Source organism: Phodopus roborovskii, unplaced genomic scaffold, assembly GCF_943737965.1.
Source record: "Phodopus roborovskii unplaced genomic scaffold, PHOROB, whole genome shotgun sequence".
In the NCBI taxonomy this organism is placed as follows: domain Eukaryota; kingdom Metazoa; phylum Chordata; class Mammalia; order Rodentia; family Cricetidae; genus Phodopus; species Phodopus roborovskii.
In genome coordinates, this window is record NW_026126407.1 from 35,212,845 (window position 1) to 35,234,405 (window position 21,561).

At 41.4% G+C, this 21,561-nt stretch overlaps 1 protein-coding gene across 1 annotated transcript; it reads left to right on the forward strand.

The window, feature by feature from the left end:
- The first annotated feature begins 113 nt into the window (after positions 1–113).
- Positions 114–20,974, forward strand: Ttc1 (tetratricopeptide repeat domain 1). Its single transcript, XM_051180909.1, has 8 exons — positions 114–242; positions 1,644–2,009; positions 6,843–6,903; positions 8,959–9,071; positions 13,525–13,561; positions 14,357–14,505; positions 16,783–16,837; positions 20,347–20,974. Exons 2-8 carry the CDS (start codon positions 1,677–1,679, stop codon positions 20,481–20,483), a joined length of 885 nt encoding a protein of 294 aa, XP_051036866.1. The 5' UTR covers positions 114–242; positions 1,644–1,676; the 3' UTR covers positions 20,484–20,974.
- Positions 20,975–21,561: the final 587 nt, after the last annotated feature.

Genomic DNA, 21,561 nt, shown 5'->3' on the forward strand with positions numbered 1-21,561 from the left:
AACTCAAGATGGTAGCTGCAGCTCACAGTGCTGAGCCGTACAGTGACGTCACACAACGACTTCCCCTCACTCTCTTGGAGTTGGCCACTACATTTCCCAGAATGCTTTGCCAACGACGACGCCATTAGTGAGCGCGGCCGGAAGTGTACCTGACTGAGGGGAAGTAGAAGGTCTCCGAGGGCCGAGTGGTGGAAAGCGGAGCTTTGAGCTTGGGAAGAACGTCGTGGGTCTCGCGGCGTGGGGTGAGGAGTGTGGCCCGGGAACAGGCACGGGATCGCGCGGGGAGACGCTTTCCAGACCTTGACTCAGACCCGGGAGGGGAGCAACATCCGCGTAGAGGCGAAGCCTGCGCATTCCTGACCCCTCCGTCTTAACTTTTCTTGGAACGGACTAGGACGAATCCGGACTTAACAGTGGGTCATTGGCGTCGTTTTGCTGCGACCGGAGGGGTGGTTCTGACTCAGTTTCTAGATCAACGGTGGTTAATAGGCTGCAATCACCCAGGTCACTTAGGAAAAAAAAAAAAATTACAGGTGCCCTTGCCCGACCGCAGACCAATGATGTCAGGATCTGGTCGGCAGAGTTGCGCAGCAAGGGTTGAGAACCAGCCCCTCAATACCTGGACCTGACCCCCTTGAGCATCCCTGTGAAAACTCCTGTGCAAAGGCTCCCCTTCCAAAATTCGCCAATTAGGCTATACTGCTTGCATTTCGGTTTAGTTGACGGCAGAGTTTGGGCACAGATGCCATATTGGGCTTCACAAGAAACTTATTCTCCTGCTTCCGGTGGCGATGGTGGCCCAGACGGACTTCGTTGTTCCCAGTTGACGACTTGGTCATTTATTGTGAACAAAGATTAGAACCTTTCTTTTTCTTCCTACCACTGTTTTGGCTACTGCTTAATTTTTGCTATTCAGCAAACAGCAGGATGTAGTAGAGGTCACATTAAAGTCAGTCTTTTATTAGAGTATGGATTGAGGGTGTGGCTCCGTGGTTACAAGCACTGTCTGAGATTCCTTCTTCAGCACCGGTGGGAAGTGGGGATATCAGTCTCATTATAAGACCAATACCACATTTAACTAGGAAAAACTATCAGTTAAAATGATAATTGGCATTGAGTGTGGGCTTATTATAATCTATTTTGGGGTGGGGGAAGGAACTAATACAGGCTCTCATGTAACCTAGGGTAGTCTCAAACTTGCTATGTAGCCAAGGATAACCTTGGATTACTGCCTCCTCTCCCAAATGATGACTGCCAGTATGGACTAGCACACTTGGTGGTGTCTTGCTCTTATTTTTATTTATTTGTTTGGTTGGTTGGTTGGTTTTGGTTTTTCAAGACATGGTTTCTCTGTAGCTTTGGAGCCTATCCTGGAACTCGATCTATAGACCAGGCTGGCCTCAAACTCACACAGATCCACCTGTCTCTGCCTCCCAAGTGCTGGGATTAAAGGCATGCACCACCATTGCCAGGCGATACCCTGTTTTTTAAAATAATGATTTCCAGTTAAGTTATGTTTGGATTAGATGCAGAGGTTTGTTTAGGTGTGAGAATTTAAGAATACATAGATACATATATAACAAACATTACATAACACATTGGTTTTGTTTTTGTTTTTTTTTTTTTTTTTTTCCTTTTTCCAGACATTTAGTCTTACCTCCCTCCCTGAACTCAGCATGGGTGAGAAGTCAGAGAACTGTAAGGTTCCAGAAGATCTGGTCAATGGTTTGAAAGTTACAGATTCTCAGGAAGCAGACTCAGCCAGCCCCCAGGTCTCTGATCCCAAGGACCAGCATTCCCAGAGCAAGCTACTAAAGGATGATGGAGTCCACGGCCAGGAGGACCATGGAGAAGAGGAATGTTTTCATGATTGTAGTGCCTCCTTTGAAGAGGAGCAGCCAGGAGCACAGATGATGGGGGACAAAGTCACTGATGAGTCTAGTTCCTCTGAACTCGATGAGGAATACCTAATCGAACTGGAAAAAAACATGCCCGAAGAAGAGAAACAGGTAAATGTGATGTATAACCTGCTTCTTAAGCCACTTCTGTTGTTGCTTTTGGGAAATATGATCTCTCAGTGTCATCTTGGCTGAACCAAAATTCAATCTATAGAATGAACTTGTAGCAATCCTCTTGACTCTACCCCCCTAAATGCTGAGATTATGGGCCTGAGCCACCGTGACCACCTAGCTTAAAACTCTTTTAAAATTTTAATCCATTGTTTGTTTGCTTGCTTTCTAAGATAGGGTGTAGCCCAGGATGAACTTGAACTCCCAGTCTTCCTGCCTTCGAATCTCTAGTGCTATGACGATATGCATGCACAACCAAAGCCTGGTTCAAACTACCTTAAATATAAATACATACATACATACATACATACATACATACAAACAATGCAGTCTTAGTATGCCAGAGATTCGAGACTAACCTGGGAAACCCTTGACTTTAAAAAAAAAAAAAAAAAAAAAAAAAAAAGTGGTTGAGGATAAAAAGTGTATAATAGACCACCTGATCTGTGACAAGTAACATTGTGTCCCTAACTGCTTCCCCAGTGACAGATCTGAGGTAAGGCAGTAGCACAGGGAAGCACTGAGCACTCAGTGAACAAAGAAGATGCTAGGTTTTCCCTGTGTATTTAGAATTCGTGTGTTCTGCCTAACATGCATCTACACAGATGTATGGGTTTGGGGGGTTTTGTATCAGTAAAGACCCAGTCCAAGTCCTTATAAATGCCAGCAGGTGCTCTACTGCTAACCTGCATCTTGGTTGCCACCTTCTAATTTATCTTTTTTTTAATGATTACTTTCAAAGTAAGTGGCTGAAATTTCTGTAATGAACTTTTTGTAAACTTATTTAGAACTGTGTTATGAGTTGTACTTTTTAATCACTTATTAACAAAATATGACTTATGAATCCTGAATACCTTTTTAGCATTGTGGCTGTAGAGCATGGTGTCAAGGAAGACATTGTGAAGGAAACCTACAGTGTAGCAGCCATTAAGCTAAAATGATACTTGTTTTAAGATTACGTGTGTGTGTGTGTGTGTGTGTGTGTGTATACAGGTGTTAAGATCAAGACCACACATCTAATAAATGGCAAAACAGATTCCTCCAACTTAGATCTCCTTGACCAAAGTCCAAAATGTAGTGTAACATTTAATAATAAAACATCATTCTCAGCTTCCTTGTCCATAGACATCTGGGCAAGGTTTTCTTGCCCTCCTGGTGCCCTCCTTTTTTACCTGACAAGTCACGTGGGCAGGCAAGTTCCCATGTGTCTGAGGTTATCTGTAAAGAGCTTGAATGAAGATTGTAGTTTATGCCACCAAAGTGCTTTCTGTTTGGGATAGAAGACCAAAAGAATGGGTTGAGATAACCCATATGGCAGATTCAGGTTCCATAAGGAATCATTAACCTGGAATTTCACATGAAGTATCATTTAGCAAGGCTGAGGAGAGATCCAGCAACAACACAAAACAAGGAAATTCCTTACTTTGTTGTAGTTTTAGAAGGGAAGAGATACGTACGGCCTTACTATAAGATATGCATGCTATGAACTTAATAACAGTACTAGACAGGAAGGATATAGGACCACAAATTAGGTTGTCATGGGCATGTGTGGCAGGTGTCTAATCTTGTCCCCCCTTCCCCACATCAGAGCTTCTGGGTTTTCACTGACAGCTAGAGGAGCAGCAAAGGGATCTGACTAATTCTTTTACTGCTGCATCATCTGTGATCATGAAGCACCCTTAGTTTATCTCTTAATCATTTTTCCCCTTCTTTCTTTGAGGTGGTTTGCTTGTTTTGAGGTAGGATCTTAAGATGTAGCCCTGTCTGGCTTCAAATTATGGCAACCCTGCTGATCCCTGTGTTTCAGCCTCCCAAAGTACTGAAATTACAGGCGTAAACTACTGTGACAAGGCCTGGAAATGTAGCCCAGGTCTTTAACTCATCATCCCTCTGCCTCAGCCTCCTGCATGCAGGTATTGCTAGCATATATCTCACAGACACATTTCACTATTAAATAAATGGGTATTAACGTGAAAGTTATCTTTGAGAGATAAGGTAGAGAGGATTTTGAGATGGGGTCTCATGGCTGGCTTCAAACATTAAACACTATGTAGCTTAAGATGACCTTGTACTGTTAATCTTCCAGCCTCCACCTTTCAGGAACTGAGATTATAGTCATTCACCATGTCCAGTTTAAACTGTTAGATTTCTTGCTAATGTGTCTCAAAATACAAAACAAAAAACCAGAACAGCAGCCAGACACAATGGTGTGTACCTGTAAACCCAGGATCTTACACATGCATGCTAAGCTGGTGTCCTCCCACTCAGTCACACTCCACCCCTCTACTAGCTTCCATTTATTTTATGGTAGTGTTATAAGAATTTTTGTGAAAATATCATTAACCAGCTGGAAGAACTATTTTCAGTGCATGTATGGTTGATTTTTGTAGCTTATTGGGAACAGGAGAGTATCATACCTGATGTAAGGAGATGGTGTAACTGGGGATAAAACATCCTGTGATAAGTCAAAAAGTGAAAATTTTCAGCATTAATCTAATTATTTTAAAATACAAAAGAAAACTTGTCTATAGTCATGTGTGCCGGTCAATGCCTGTAATCACAACACAAAAATGGTTGAGGCAGGAGAATTGCTTTGAGTTATGACCTTGAGGACAGCCTGGGCAGCACCTTTTCTTAAAAAACAAAAACTTTAGGCCAGTTGAGATGACTCAGCAGTAAAGGCACTTACTGCCAAGTCTGATGAGTCCCACATAATAGAAAGAGAAAACCAAATCCCCCACCTTGTCCTCCGACTTTGAGAGACCCATGACATTCATGTTCCCACACTAAACAAATAAATATAATAAAAGATTAAAATATTGATGCTAATAAAATGACAGAAATTTGTACTAATAATTGGCAGTTTAAATTGCTGTATTATTTCAGTGGAATACAAATACTCAAATAGTTTGTGTGTGTGCTCTGCATGTGCAGAGGACAGCAGGATCAGGTTTCTTCCTTCCTTGCCTTATCTTTAAAGGTGCAATCTTTCACCAAACTTGGAGCTCCCTGATTCAGCTACGGCTGGCTAGCCATCAAGTCTCATGGATCTGTCAGGGTCTTCCTGTCTTTGTTTCCTGGAAGAGATCTCAGCCAGTGCTGAGATTAAAGGCGTGCACCACTAGTCCATTGAGACCTTGACTTTATAATCCTCTTGTAACCACCTTCCAAGTAGCTGAAATTACAGGTTTGTATAACCAGATCCAGCAAAAACAAGATACTTCTGAGTCTTGACTTTTCTAATCTGTAAAAAGAGCTCCATGCTCACCTCTCATTGTCTTGGGAGCACAAATGAGCTGATGTGTGTGGAAGAAGACAGTAAGCAGCGCAATACTGTGTTGGTAAGATAGGCTGAGTTTTATTTAGTTCTGTGGTGAAGCGTGCAGTTCGGAGCCAGGTGTGATGTTCAACCTGTAATCCTAGCACATGGTGGGGCTAGGGCATGAGGGTTGCTGTGAGTTAGAAGGTAGTTCTGTTCTGAGCAATCGAAAATTGGATCACTCATCAGGGGCATTGGTTTGGGCCCCTGGTTTATTGGTTATAAACCTGTAACCAACACACTAGAGAACATTACAATCTTATCTCTTGTGGGTACTGGGAATATACAATCTTAGTGTTAGGGTTACAGTTTGTTTTTTGTTTTGTTTTGTTTTGTTTTGTTTTTTCATCACTGCCACCCATTTAGCTGTATTCTCTTGGAATATATGGTTACCTATGGAAAGGGGTGTGTTTGCTTTTTACTTTTGGTGGTGGCAGTTAGATCCAGAGCCTCAAGTGTGCCAAGCAAATGCTGTGCTACTCCTGGCATGCTGTATCCTGAAATGATTATACACATACAGATATTTGGGTCTGGCTACAGCAGATGCCTTAAAGAGTGGTGTCAGTTTACACCTACCTTTTAGCATCCTTACCAAGATTCAGGTGTTCTGTTTGATCCAGCATCTAACAAGACATGACCTCAGTAATATATTAATGGGTTTTCTCCAGAGAAGAAAGATTTTTATTTCTAATATTTTTCTCAAGACAGGGTTTCTTTCTTTAGCCCTGGCTGTCCTGGAACTTACTCTTTAAGCCAGGCTGCCCTTGAACTCAGGGAGCTGCCTGCCTCTGTCTTCAGAGTGCTGGTGTTAAAGGTGTGTGCCACTACAGCCAAGTATGGCTTCTAATCTTGAAAGTACCAGTTATTTAGGTTTCAAGCTTCTCTTTTACAGGAAATAGCTTGCTTACATTATTTTTTCCCTTTTAGAGTTTTTATTTAATCAGGCTTCAGGATTAAAGAGATGGGGAGAGGCTTCTGTGGGTTGTTTTCTTTGTTGGCTTGCTTGCTTTTGGAGGGGGGTTGGACAAAACACTGTCCAGGCAACTACAGTGAAGAAATGGAGAGAAATAAAAGTTAGTTCTCTGCTAAAAAAACAGACAAACTAACAAAACCCACACTGTCCAGGAGTGGGAAGCAGGCCTCCAGATAGTTCTTCCAGTTGGCCTCAGAGCAACCACAGTGTCAGGTTTTCCCTTGAAGGAAGTAGATTAAGCATCTTTGCTCTGCAGGCTAGCCTTTGTTCTGCCTTTGTGTTTGATACAAATTTATTAAAAGCAAAGCAGAGTCATGCTGAAGTTTTGAATTTTGACACAGGGTCTCAATATAACCCAGGCTGGCCTCAATTTCTCATCACCCTCCTGCCTCAGCCTCCTGAATGCTGGAATTACAGTATGAGCCACCACGCTTCATTTATAATATTGTGAGAAATTGTGTAACTCTTTGATCTCTTTCAGAAAAGAAGAGAAGAGAGCACTAAACTAAAGGAGCAGGGGAATGAACAGTTTAAGAGAGGAGGTGAGATCTGCACTGGGCTGGTGTGTACTTGCCCAACCCTTGTCCTTTCACAGTCCAGACACACCATAGAACAGTAGCAAAGGGTAGCTACCATGAGGATCCTGCACCTGCACAGTTGTTGGGTTTTTTGTTTGTTTGTTTTTTTCTCTAATTCAGTTTTGAATCCAGAAATAAGGGAGAAAACTCTTTAGCTACTGTCTTTGAAAACCATAACCTTAATGTATTGCTGTAACAATATCATCGCAATCCCCATTTGCTGTCTTCCAGCAAGAGAAGTAATTGCTGTCATTGGGTTTGTTTAGTTTTTCCCTTCTGTTTTGTTTTTTTGTTTTGTTTTGAGACAAGATCCCACTCTCTAGGCCAGGATAGGCTGTGCTACTCCTACCTTAGCCTCCCAATAATGGAGTGTATTTGCCACCATATCCATCTTCCTGTCTCTCATGTGCTTTTTCTGTGATTGTTAGATTTTAATTCTTGTAACAAAATATTGGAAGTAGACTAACTTCATAAAGGAAACAGGATTATTTACCTTATAGTTTTGGAGGCTAAAAGTCAAAAAACACAGTGACTGCTTTGGTGAGGGTCCCTTGCCAGATGTCGGGAATGTGTGCAAGAGGAAGGGATAACATCTCAAACCACACAGGAACTTGGGGAGAGGATTGGGGATATGAGGCTCAGGCTTTGTAACAACTTCCTGTGGTACAGACTCACTCTAATATACTACAGCTGTTTGATTCCCCTCCTGGGGCAGCACCAGCACTCACCTAAGGACCTACCAGGAGACCTTATTTTTGCAGATCTTCTCCACCAATGCATGAAACATTGGAGGAGCAAGCTGCAGTCAAACCTGAGCAGTGTTCTTTGTTTCTTTCCATTTTCTATGTTTGCTTAAGAATACTTTAGGAGTTCATTTCAATAACATACTCGGTATTATGCAGTCTGTCACATTTGCAAAGTGCACCTGCCTAAGAATGAAGAGCTCTCAAGTTTTCCTCTCATGGCTTTTTAGTTTAATTTTTTTTTTTCTTATGATTTTTCTCTCCCTCCCCACTTCCCCCCAGAAAAGGTCTTGCTATGTTAACTTTGGGTGAGCTAGAACTCATTATGCACACCAGGCTGTCCTTCAACTCTCAGTGATCCACCTGTCTCCTATACTAAAAGCATGTGCTACAACACCCAGCTGGTTTATTTTTTGTTTTGGGGTGTGTGTATGTGTGTGTGCTTTTTGTTTGTTTGCTTGTTTTTGAGATGGGGGTCTCACACTGTAGCCCTGGTTGACCTGGGACTCACTATGTAGACCAGGCTGACCTTGAACTCAAAGATATCCACCTGCCTTTATCTCCCTCATGCTGGGATTAAAGGCATGGCCCTAGTTTACTTTGGGTGAGGGAGGCAGGGCAGAGTTTCTACGTGTAACAGTTCTGGCTGTCCTGGAAGTCAAGGGCACCAGACTGCCCTTGAACTTCACTGAGAACTGCCTGCCTCTACCTCCAAAATGCTGGGATTAAAGGCAAGTGTCAACACCCCCCCAGCTAAGATTTACTTTTTTTAATACCAGAAGCAATAGTTTCCCCCTTCCCACTCCCAGTGCTGAGTGGGGGGGGGGGGGGGGACTGAGCCAAGACTGTGTACATCCTGGTCAAACATATCACTGAGCTACATCCCACACCTTAAAAATATCTTTTGCACCTTGACTCATGGACCTTGAATTTTAGTCTTTAACCTATCCAGTTCCTTAAACCCCTTTGGAAATTTCTTTTCTAAATTGCTGAACCAAGTGGAAGCCTAATAACTAGGGCATGCTGCTGCTCTGAGCATTGAGGTCTCTTGACTGACAGCGTGTTCAGCAGTTTACTAAACACATGCCTGGTACCATTGCAAAGAGCAGACACTATTTCTTTACAGAAAGAAAAAAGGGGGAAATGATGCTTAAAACCTAATAACCTAGGGCAGTAATCTTTTCATTAGAAACTTTGGCCCTGTGAGTAGGAAACTGCATTGAGATCTGACAAAATAAAATTATAATGACTGCTCCATCTTATGTATTATCCTCAGATTACATAGAAGCTGAGAGTTCTTACAGTCAAGCCCTTCAGATGTGCCCATCCTGTTTCCAGAAAGATCGGTCTGTTCTGTTTTCAAATAGAGCTGCTGCAAGGATGAAACAGGTATGAGCTGTTGGTTTTCCCCTAAGTGCATGATCCCCAATGTTTGTAGGCTCATGCATGATCTTCTATCTCTCCATAGGTCATACATGATCTTTCATTGTCCCTAGGGTCATTTCTCTCCAAAACTAGTGCAGGGGCTTCAAGTTGCTATTCTTTCTGTACGCATGCATTTCCCTGGTGAAAAGTATGTAGAAAAATACTTAGAATAATTTAACTAAGACTTGCTTTAACAATCCTTATTAAAGTAGCAGTGAATACTTTCATGAAGGCGGGCTGACAAGTTCACTAACTAGGGCAGGTTAGTGAAGCAGGAAGCCAAGTAGTGCACATCCCAGAATAACTGCAGCTGCTGCTTTTAAGCTTCTGGAATATCAAGACTCAGAGGCTCAAGGAAGTACTAGTTTAAAAGATGCTTGTTTCTAAGACTTTGGTTTTTCTGTTAAAAATATGAACACTGGGAGAAGTGGCTGACACTTGAGATGAAAGGCATCCTTAAGTGCAAAATAGGTGTCAGGGAAAAGTATTTTGTATTCCACGTTAGTAAGGACGGTATAGCAGAGCAAGAAGGCTGGAGTACACAGAAGTGCAAACATTATGTGTCAATGCTGTGTTGATAGTACTAATAAGATTTGTTAATTAATTATACCTGTTAATACTTGTACAAGTTAATTTTGTATTAGTTAATTTTGTTATTGCCAAGACTGAATTCCAGAAAAATCAGTTTAAGGAAGGAGGTTTACTTTGGCTCACAGCTTCAGGATGTACAGGGAAGGCATGGGAGCCAGAGCATGAGGTCACATTGCATCTACAGTCAGGAAGTAAGAAATGATGAATGCTGGTGCTCAGCTAGCTTTTTCCTTTTCATTTAGTCCAGGACCACAGCACATATGTAGAATGGGTCTTCACACTTCAGTTAACCCAGTCTAGAAACTCCTTCACAGATGTGCCAGAGGTTATTTTCTTTGGTAGTACTAAATCCTACCAAGCCAACAATCAAGATTAACTGTCACAGGGTTTAAAGAAAAACCTAAAATTAGAGGCTTAAAAATTGAGAAGACACCAGGAGGATAAGGCAGGAGGATTATCAGGAGTTCCAGGTAAACCTGGGCTACAGAGTAACACTCCACTCCCACCTCACAAAAAGAAAAAATAAATAACAAAAAAAAAAAAAAAAACCCAACCATAAATTGTTAATTAATCGAGAAGAACTTCAGAAAGGCAGGTTTATAGGCTATGTAGCATTGCTGACTGGGTCAGACCCCACATTTTTTTCTGAAGGCAGTAAAAGGCAATCTGGCTTTAGTAGCTTCTTCTCTAGATCTGGCTAGCTAATCTGGAAAAGAATGGGCTTTTTAAAGGAAGCAAAGGGCTTTAAGTTTTTTAACACTGCTGACTTTGTATATAACTATATTGATTTACATATATACGTTTGCTTATTCTCATCTTTTAAACTAAGGGTTTTGCAGTGAGTCAAATGCCAGATTCCTCTACTGAAGAGGCCAACTAATGATAAGATGTACTGCATCCTAATTATAGCTTCTTCAAGGGAGCTGGAGGATGGCTTGGGGCTGTGAAGGACCTGACTTCATATCCCAGCACCCCACATAAAAAGCTGGTGTAGCCATGAGCATGCCTGGAACCCAGCACTGTAAGACTGCAGAGACAGGATTGCTAAGACTTGCTGACCACTGGCAGAGAGTGGTAAAGAAAAACAGACAACATCATTCTCTGGCTAGTGGGAATATAGGTGGTGCACACACAAAAATCATAATAGAAGCTTTTGGAAAAATAAAGTGCATTATCACAAGTGTACATTTAATATAAAGGGGTTTTCTTGTTTCAAAACTTTATAAAACAAAGTCATTTGGTGACATGTCTTCAGCTTATGGAAATCTGATAAATTGGAAATTGGAAGAAATGAACTTAAAAAATTATGCTCATTTCTCTTCTACAAGATTTCCTTTTCATTTTTTAGATAGAGTCTTCCTGCTGGGCTGTGGTGACACATGCTGTTAATCCCAGATCTCTCATGGCAGATGCAGGCAGAGCTCTTTAAGTGTAAGGCCAGCCTGGTTACACTGGACAACTAGGACATAAAAACCTTGTCTCAAAAAAGAAAAGAAAAAAACAAAGAGATAGTCTTCCTTCATCTAAGTTCCAGGTTCCAAGTTCTAAGTCCATAAAAGACCTAGATAATTAGAGAGCTGGAGAAATGACTCAGTTAAGTGATTGCCTAGTAAGCATGAGAACCCACATTCTAACTTCAGAACCTAAGAGAAAAGTTGTGTATTATGGCATGTGCTTAAAATACCAGAGCAGGGAAGCAGACAGATCCTTGGGATTCTCTAACTGGTGAACTTAGCTTACTTGATGAATTCCAGGCCTGAGCAAATAATTGTTTCATTGTATTGATTACTTTGATGAAACCTGATTACAGAATGTTTTTACGTCTTTTTTGTTTTGTTTTGGTTGGTTGGTTGGTTGGTTGGTTGGTTGGTTGGTTGGTTGGTTGGTTGGTTGGCTGGTTTTGAGACAGGGTTTCTCTGTATTTTTTTGTAGCCTGTCCTGGAACTAGCTCTGTAGACCAGGATGGCCTCAAACTCACAGAGATCTGTCTGCCTCTGCCTCCTGAGTGCTGGGATTAAAGGCATGCGCCACCAACACCTTGCTTACTTATTATTTTTATTGATAATTAAAATTAGGTTTATTAAAATGATATGTACTATCAATAATGCTGACCCAAGATAGCAAACTTTAACTAGACATTCAATCTCCAAATGTATCACAAAGCCTAAGCCATTTTCCACTATGGCTTTATATTGTATGTAGTGTAAGTTAGCTTACAATAAAGGAAAATATTTCAAAAGTTAATTGTCCATGCATATACATCTAGTTTTTCCATCCACGAGTTTACAGTTCACTTCCCCTGTTCATTGGTTGTGCTTTTTACATGGTCCAACTATGTTAAGGTTTTTAATGTCATGATTTTGCAGTTGCAGGAAACAACCATCTTTCTTTGGGCTCCTGCATTTCCTTGCTTATGTGCTGTTACTACAGCTTGAAAGACCAAGGATCATTAATATGCACAGTTTCAGGGACAAAGATTACAGCAAAGCATAACATTAGTATGCAAGAGCATAAATGCAAACATGGAGCCTAGAGTGGTACAGCAGCCTAAGAGCCCAGCATGTCAGAGCAACTGAAATGACTGTGGGAAATGACTGACAAAAGAAGATATGCTAAACTAGTTATTTTCCTTATAAAGTAATGATTCTGACCTTCCCTTCTAAAGCCACCTCTTCATTCACATGAACAGGGCTTTTAAGCTTGTCAGAGTTAAGCTGCAGCTTAAGTCTATAATTTGCATATATAGTCACTGATATCCCACACCAAAATATCTAACTATTTAAAAATGCAATAGCTTTGTATGGGGGGGGGGGGAGTAAAAACCAACCAGACTGAGTCTTCCTTTGTAGCCCACAGTGGCTTCAAACCATGACTCTGAAAGAGTACTTCATACTTAACAACCAATCAAGCATCCATCCTAGAACACAGTTTAGATGCTGCTCTAGAATGTTCTGTGAAATGTTCAGTATTTGCTAAAGTGATCATTACAGTTGTAGAACAGTTACGTAAACCAACCTTTTTCCATGATATTATACTACTAATTTGGACAAAAGGCATTTAAAGTTGAAGGCATGTTATTGATCATCCAGTTCAGCCTACTGGTAAATGACATGAGAAACTGAGACCTACAGAAGGAAAGTAACATGGCTGTGTCAGAGCTGGAACCAGAATCCAGCTATGTTTCTAGAGTCAGGCGTTAAATCAGGTGCTTTGTTTAATTAACTTGTTTATATTTCTGTTATCAGTGGGTAAGTCAAGGTTTGTAACAGACACTGCCCCTGTAGATGGACCTGATGGTTCCACTTTAGATGTGAGTCAGTCTGGTTTACTCGCTACAGAGTTTTCTCTGTTGACATTCTAATGTAAGTTGTCTTGCTACATCTTAGGTGAGCAAAGAAAGCACTTGTACATTTGTTACCAAGAGGCTTTCAGAGACATGCTCAGATGAGCTTTATATTGGAAGTTACATGTATTTTCATGGGATATCCTTGAACAGTATTCTTTTTTTAATATTTATTTTTATTTTGTGTGTGTGTAGAGTGCTTGCATGTATGTATATATGTCATATGTATGCATGCCTGATGCTCTCAGAGGTTAGAAGAGGGTATCTGATCTCCTGGAACTCTAAATACAGCAGAGCTGCCATGTAGTGGTAACCAAACCCAGGTCCTCTACAAGAACAGCAAGTGCTCTTATCTTCAGCATTGAGCAGTCTCTCCAAACCCACATTCTTTATCTTCATACTCAACCCTCATAGTAATGGGAGCTTGAGCCCTTGATATGAAACTAGAGGAATAAAATATGTTAATGTTATCTTTCCTTACAGGACAAGAAGGAAATGGCCATCAATGACTGCAGCAAAGGTAAAACTTCTGAGCATTCCCTCAGCTAGACAAGCAGGGTTGGATGTGTACTCAGACGAGTCCTCTCATACTGGGGCTTTTAAAGAAGCAGTTTATGGGATGGCATTTTCGGAGGCACTGTGTGGGCATCATCTTAGAGTGAGCATACTTTCAAATGGAATTTCAGCCTATTATATAGTCAACATGGGAAAACATTTGAAGCTACCGTAGCATCAGAACTCAAATGTGGAACAGAATTTACCTCCAGTAGCCTTCAAATTACCTATCTGTGTGACTCATTGAGCATCTTAGTTGCTGAACTCACACTCACAGCTGCTTAGATATCTACATATATACATCATACGCTAGAATCTATGTATAGAGGGAATGTGCAGGGTTTTTTTCTTTCTGAGTTCAAATCACTTCACTTAATATTATACTTTCTAATTCCATTCATTTTCCTGAGGTTTTCTTTACAGCTGAATAATATTCCAGTTTATACATGTACTATATTTTAAATCCCCATTTGTCTGTTAATGGGAATCTAGCTTGGTTCCATTTCTGTGCTATCATAAATTGAGAAGCAGTAAACACTAATGTGCCTATCTCTCTAGTAGGATGTGGAACTCTCTAGGTATATGCCTAGGAGAGGAATAGAATAGCTGGGTTATATGCTAGTTCTAGTTTTAATTTTTTGAAGAATCTCCAAACTGAGTTCCATAGTGGCTGTATTAATCTGTCCCAGCAGCAATGAATGAGGGCTCTTCCAAAGGTCTCAGGACCATTTCTTGTGATAACTGTTTCTTTTCTTTTTAGCAATTCAGTTAAATCCCAGCTACATCCGTGCAATATTGAGGAGAGCAGAGTTGTATGAGAAAACAGACAAACTAGATGAAGCACTGGAAGATTATAAAGTGATATTAGAAAAAGATCCATCAATACATCAAGCAAGAGAAGCTTGTATGGTAAAACAAATTTTAAAGTATTTTCTCGGGCTGGGTACAGTGGTGCATGCTTTTAGTTCCAGCACTCAGGAGGTAGAGACATATGAATCTCTGTGAGTTCAAAGCCAGCCTGAACTATATAACAAGTTCCAGGTCAGCAATAGCTATATAATAGAAACCCATCTCTGTCTCTCCCCTGCCACCTGCTCCCTCCCCCAAAAAAATTCTGTTTCAGTCTTTTGGAATACAACTAAATTCTGTTTTCGTGATCACCAAAATATATGGGAGATAGATCTTAGCGATGGCTACTTATTCACTGGAACCATGTATCATTTGATCTCCACTCTGAAAATGTCATGAGTCAGCATGACAGCACACTCCTGTAATCCCAGCACTGGAGCAAAAGAAACATATAAAGACCCTATCTCAAAAAAATAAGCAAAAACAGTAAGTGGCCTATAAAAGCTTTTCTTTGTTGTATTAGGACTATTTTGTTCCATATAGTAACACACACATTAGTGAGTGTGTCTTCTAAAATTTTATCTTATTTTGTGTGTATGCATGCTTTGTCTGCATGGTAAGTATGTATATACCACATGGTGCTCAGTGGCTGTGGAGGTCAAAAGAAAACATCAGACCCTCTAGAAATGGAGTTAATGTGTGATTATGAACTACCCTTTTGTATAGTCTGAGATAGTGTCTCACTCTAGCCCAAGTTGATCTCACACTCATCATCTTACCACCCCTTATTTTGGGGTTTTTTGTTTGTTTGTTTGTTTTTGTTTTTTAAGATTTATTTATACTATATATGTGTGTGTGTGTGTGTGTGTGTGTGTGTGTGTGTGTGTGTGTGTGTGTGTGTGTGTGTTCTATCTGCATGCCAGTCTTAACCTCTGAGCCATCTCTCCAGCCCTATTTTGAAGTTTTTTTTTTTTTTTTTTTTTTTTTTTAACAAAGTGTTAGTATGTAGCTCTGGTTAGTGGTAACTCTTTATGTAAACCAGACTAGCTTACAACTCTTAGAGATCCTTCTGCTTGTGTCTCACCAGTACTGGGATTACAGTGTGTACACCAATTGACTTACTCACCAAACTTTTATTGGTGAGTAAGACCAAACTTTGGTCTAAACACTGTTCAGAACTGAGGATGCGATGAGACTGCTCAGCAGTTAAAAGGTGCTTGCTGCCAGACCTGATGCCCTGAGATGAACTCTGGGGAATAATCTCTGTATGACAGGAAAAAAAACTGGTTCCAGAATTTGTTTTTTGATACACATACTGACGGACACACACACAAATATAATTTTAAAAGGACTGAGAGCTAAAGAGATGTCTAGGTGGTTTTGAGTATTTCTTGCTCTTGCAGAGAGGGGACCCAGTTCAGTTCCCAGAATCCACAGCAGGTGGCTCACAACCACTTAACACTTCCAGCTAGAGGATCCCACATTCTCTTCTGGCCTCCTGGCATAACACACACACACACACACACACACACACACACACACACACACACACACACACACGAAAATAAATGTTATTTTAAGAGAACTGATCATGTAGAGGTGACTGGGAGTGGAGGCTTGTAAAAATGGACTTATTTGTTCTATTATTAAGTTACTTCTCTTATTTATCAACACACAACACATGAGAGAAATAATTGAAAGTGAATATGGTCAAAGTGCATGATCTACTTTAAAATGCAATCCATTAATTTGTATAACTACCCTAATACATTCCCAGTGTTTGGGTACACACGTGCCTGTGATCCCAGCAGTTGGGAGCCTGAAGCAGGAAGAATGCCATAAATTCAAGTCCAGCATGGAACAACACCTTGTCTCCAAAACAAAACAAAAAAAATCTTAAAGAATGAACTGAGAATACAGTGGTAGGAGTTGGGGATTTAGCTCAGTGGTAGAGCGCTTGCCTAGCAAGCGCAAGGCCCTGGGTTCAGTCCTCAGCTCCGGGAAGAAAAAAAAAAAATAACACAAAAAAGACAAAAAAAAAAAAAAAAAAAAACCAAGGTAACTGGCACACACACACACACACACAGAAAAAAAGAAAAAGAAAAAAGAAAGGACTTGGGTATAATGGAGAATACAGTGGTAAACCTGACAAGACTCTTCCTCTGTTGTAGTCATTTGCAACATCAGTGTTTTGTTTTTTGTTTTTTTTTGTTTTTTTTTTTTTTTTTTTTTACTTAACTGCTCTCTCTCTCTCTCTTTTAAATATCAACTTTTAAGCACTTCTCAGATTTAAATAAGAATTTTTCACCAGATGCTTATGTCTCCCCCCCCCCCCAGAGATTACCTAAGCAAATTGAAGAACGTAATGAAAGATTAAAAGAAGAAATGTTAGGTAAGTTTGCTTCCTTTCCTTTTTCTTGATCATAATAGCCAGAAGAACTAGTGTAGTACCATCAGTGTTTTTATTGATATAGACAATATAGCAGCTTGGACTCTTTCTGAGGTATGTGCTTATACGTGCATGCATGTCGTTGAGACTGGTATATGTGTGTGTGGATGGGTGGCTGGCTGGCTGGCTGAGAATGCTTCTTTGCAGAAATACTAGGAATGGGGCCCTGCTCAGCTGTTTTGAATTTCAGGAAGTGCAGTATAGCTTTGAGAAGGGGTCAGCATTTTTAGGAACAAAATTTCTACCTGTCTTTCACATGGTAATTTCATAAAACAGTTGCATTTCTTCCATAGCATAATCTCCTCTTAAGGTTTTAAGTTCATTTCATGTGTAGTTACTACAGCCAGTAATGTCAGAATGAAGGGGGTTTGTTTGAAAATGGTCCGACATGTCCCTTGAGTGCTGAGAAGACATGAGAAGTACATGAGATAAATAGTAAGGAAGGAGGCTGAGGAGATCACTCAGAGAGCCTGAGTGCAGAGCCCCATTACCCATATTATAATCATAACACTGCGGAGACAGAGACAGGGGGGTACCTTGACCTGAATGGCCAGCTGCTCTTACTGATTTGGAGAGCTCCAGGTTCATTGATAGACCGTGTCTGGAAAAATAGATGGAAATAGAAGATACTCGCTGTTGTCCTCCGCTCTCTATTTGCACACCTGTGCACATGCACACACAAAATGGGGCAAGAGTGGGAGTGGCAGTTGGGGCATACAGTGAGGAGGGGAGATGTGCAGAAGCAGCTCAGGTGAGGGCTTATGAGCCAGAGTAGGATGTGGCCATACCACAGAAGCATCGGGCGGAAATTTGGCTCAACTGAGAGGCATCTCCTGAAGCCATCAGTCACTGGGTTTCATCTCTCCCTCTTTGTACTGTAGCCACAGCAAAGAACAGCGTTCCTGCTTATCCTCGGGTTAGACTGTCTCATACACGGTCAGGCTCTTCAAATGAGTGTTTACATAATGAATCAATTGGGCTATTGTGACAGAATGTTGCTTTGAGTCAGAGAACTAAGATTAGTCAGAGCTGGATCTCTAGTCCTAAAGAGCCTTGTTAATACAAGCAGGTTTGAACTGTGCCATAAGGTCCTACCTTACATGGACATGTTGGCACGTCTAGGATGAAGGTGCCAGGTTCACTACAGGAGGGAATAAGGAAATCTGATTACTGTCAAGGTAAGAGAGACATAGCATTAGCAGCCAGGGACAGGTATGGCAGATAGGCTGCCTTGGGGATGAGGAGGCTGCTTTAGCCTCTGAACATTGACAGTAGTCTAAATAGCAACAGAAAAGTATATGTGGTTGTGTGTATTAAGCAGTCTTCATCTACGTTAGCTACTTCTCTGCCATCATCACAGACAGCAAAAGGTGACTTTTTCAGACACTAAAGACTGAGTCCACTGTATGTGTTGTTGTATTCCTTTGAGAACAAAGTTTTCAGACTGTCAGGGGACTCCTGTAGTATAACAGCTACAGGCCACTGGCTCAGGACCAGAATACAGAATACAGCCTCCTGTCATCTTCTCCACCCACTGGATGTATGGCTCACCATCTCTGCCTATGTCTTACCTTCCATTAAATTCTTAAATTTATGTCGCCGTGTAGAGCACACTGTGCTCATTTTGCTCCATTTGTACTAACACAAGGAGCTGCTTGCATGCACATTGTACATGCTAAGTGAATTAATCCACCAGAAGGTCTCTGCAACTGTGCAGACTTAATCCTGTTCTGTTCTTGTCTCTACTGTCAGCTCAGGGAGTCCTCCACTGCAGTTTCAGCAAAGCCACCAGCAGCCTGAGTAGCTTCCATCTGATCTATCCCTAGGCTAGGCTGGCCTTGGTTTGAGTATGCTGATATTGTTTAGTTTCCTCTGCATTTGGAGAAGCATAGAGTTCAAAGGTCCTTGTGTAGGCAGGTCCTTTAGCCAATGGGGCAAATGAGGACCTAGAGAAGTTTGAGTACTTCCCTCTTACTTGGGATAGTCTTTGTGCACTCAAAGAACACATTTCCTTCAGTACAGACCAGCCTGAAAACAATCATTGGTTCCTAAGAACACTGTACTATAGAGTGTGATGGCATACCATTGGCTCACTTCACAGCCCAGGCTAGCTTGAATTCATGGCAGTTCTTCCTCAGCCTAAGCCTTAGTGCTGAAATTGCAGGCCTGTTTCACCATGCCTGTCCCAATAATGACATTTTGTTATGTTCAGGTGGCTTTTTTTTTTTTTTTTTTTTTTTCCTCCCCCTTCCTTCTTGCCTGCTTTAACCACCTCAGAATGGACTGCTGGAGTTCAGGGAGTTGGGGATGCTATTTGTGAAATAGGAATTCCCTGGGAACACCGGGCTCGATTTTTGTTTGCTGTGATACCCCACCCAAATATCTGTCCCTATGGCTCCAGTGTCTTGGGTGTTTGGGAGTGTAGGTACCCCAAGTTTGTGTTAGTGATGCTCAATGACCACAGCTGGGAGCTGTCTCTGAGAGTGGATAAGCTCTTCAGATACATTCAGCTCTCCAGATGAAGTCCAGAAGTTTCCGTTGAGAAGACCATGAGACTTTACAAGTTCTTCACTCAGTCTTCTGGTTGGGGACTCTGGGTGGCAAATGTTGCTGGCTGAGAGCACAGGAAAGAACATGTAGCTCTGAGGACTAAGATGTCTCTTCCCATCTACCCTCATCCTTATATCCATTGGAAAAAAGTTAACAGTTTCAAAGCATTAAAACATTGTATTCACCCATCCCTGTCAGGACTTTCCAAACATCAGTTTTAAAATTCTATCCGCTATCCCATAAATCCCCAAGAGCTCCTGGAAGTTCCATCTGAACACACAAGCTCCATGGGCCTCTTCTGTCTTAGAGCAGCTTAAGAATCCTTGTTTGTGGTATGTCTTCATTACCTAAGTGATAAAAGACTTAAGCCTAAAGCTGGGTCAGTAGACACTGAACTACTGAGGTTGATGGCACTATGCAAATGAACAAAATCTTGTCTCCCCCAAGAAATACCAGGAGCCTTATGGAGGGAGATTGAGTAGGAGACTTAAAGAGTGTGTTTGGAAATGCAGAAGGCCAAGGCTCAGTAGAGACATGAATTCAGTGGGTGGCTATTGCTGTTTTCCTGAAGCAGGTAGGTTAATTTGGGGGCTGCTGTCCTCACAGCTCTAAACACCAGGCTTGACAGCACCTTCATGCAGCACTCATGCTGGAGCCCCCGTCCTTTGGTAATTCTAGCCAGCCTGACAGGAGTCTTTGATCTCCCTTGGAGGGAGCCTGAAGTACCTCAAGCTCCCATGTCACTCAGGAGTGGAGTGATATGATGGCACCTGTGAACCCTCCCAGAAAGTGTCAGGTTATGAAAGCAAGTGTATTCATACTTTTGTGACTAGAGACAAAGTCAACTGATATCTTCCTGCTTGCTTGTTCCAGCATTCATGTAAGTTGTTTTTATATTACAGGTAAACTAAAAGATCTTGGCAACTTGGTTCTTCGACCTTTTGGGCTCTCCACAGAAAATTTCCAGATCAAGCAGGATTCATCTACCGGCTCCTACTCCATCAATTTTGTTCAGAATCCAAATAATAATAATAGATAACAGAACAGTAGTCATAAAGGCTGACTAGGAGGCCATGAACTGTTCACAAGGGTCAAGACCCTGCAGGTGTTTAATGTTTAAAAGCATCTTATTTAAGAAGGCTGTGTAATAGATCCTGAGCCACCTTTTTTTGCTCTCATTTTATGATCAGGGTGGAATGTGCCTCCTGATGTAATGAGCCTCATTAATTTCCATTTTAAGGTGGTGTCTATGCAGCTGCTGTCCCTGGATTTGGCTTTTTGTTTTTTGTTGTTTTGTTTTTTGTCTTGTCTGAGAGAAGCCTGCTTGTTAAGGTTGACTCCTAGAGACACACATGTGCTATCCAGCTAAAGCCTCTCCCTAACCACGCAAGCCTGTCAGTTGGGTGATGACCATACATACTGGACAGGGTCCCCTCCTGCTGCCCCTCCCGCTCATACTCTCAGAGGCTGCACTGCAGGGGCTTTAGCATTCCTGAGTTCCTGTGTTAATAAAAGCTTTCTGTGACAATTGGGAGCTGTGTTGTTAATGGTGTTCCCATAACAGCAACAGAAGCAGTTCTGGTTTCATTCAAGGTCACTGATTCTGAACCCACAAGTCTAATGAAGTCTTTTCCTGTTTGACTCATCTTAAATAAGTAACCCACTTATGCCAGAATTCAGAAAAGTGTAACTCTGGCAAATGTGGAGGGTTCCACTAGGATCGCTCAGCAAAGTCCAGCAGTTACACCCATGAAGCTCCAAGATATTGTGCAACAGATCACTTGAAGCTACTCTGCTGTCTTAGTTATGTGGAACATCCTCAGCTGTGTGCTTGTCTCCAGCTTCTAAGTTTTCACATCTTGGTTTAGACTTTGTCTTGAGACTTTCAGAAGTTCCCGTCAGTCCTGTAATCTTAGTGTCCCCAATGCCTCCACTTACATTTCCACCATTTCCTGTATCTACACCCACAGCATATGGTGACTTTCACCTGGGTACTTGTCCACTGGTGGAGTCTCCAGAGGCTCAGCCATACTTAGGGATATTATACAGTAAATTCATATTCATGTGAGCCTGTATACAGCTCACCATTGATTAATTTTTTTTTACTGACACTGTGG

What these genes read in the sequence shown, in the direction of transcription:
- Ttc1 (XM_051180909.1), top strand. Translation starts at nt 1,677, where the DNA reads ATGGGTGAGAAGTCAGAGAACTGTAAGGTTCCAGAAGATCTGGTCAAT. An exon ending in TGCCCGAAGAAGAGAAACAG is followed by an intron (nt 2,010 to 6,842) that starts GTAAATGTGATG and finishes GATCTCTTTCAG; the next exon opens with AAAAGAAGAGAAGAGAGCAC. An exon ending in TGAACAGTTTAAGAGAGGAG is followed by an intron (nt 6,904 to 8,958) that starts GTGAGATCTGCA and finishes TATTATCCTCAG; the next exon opens with ATTACATAGAAGCTGAGAGT.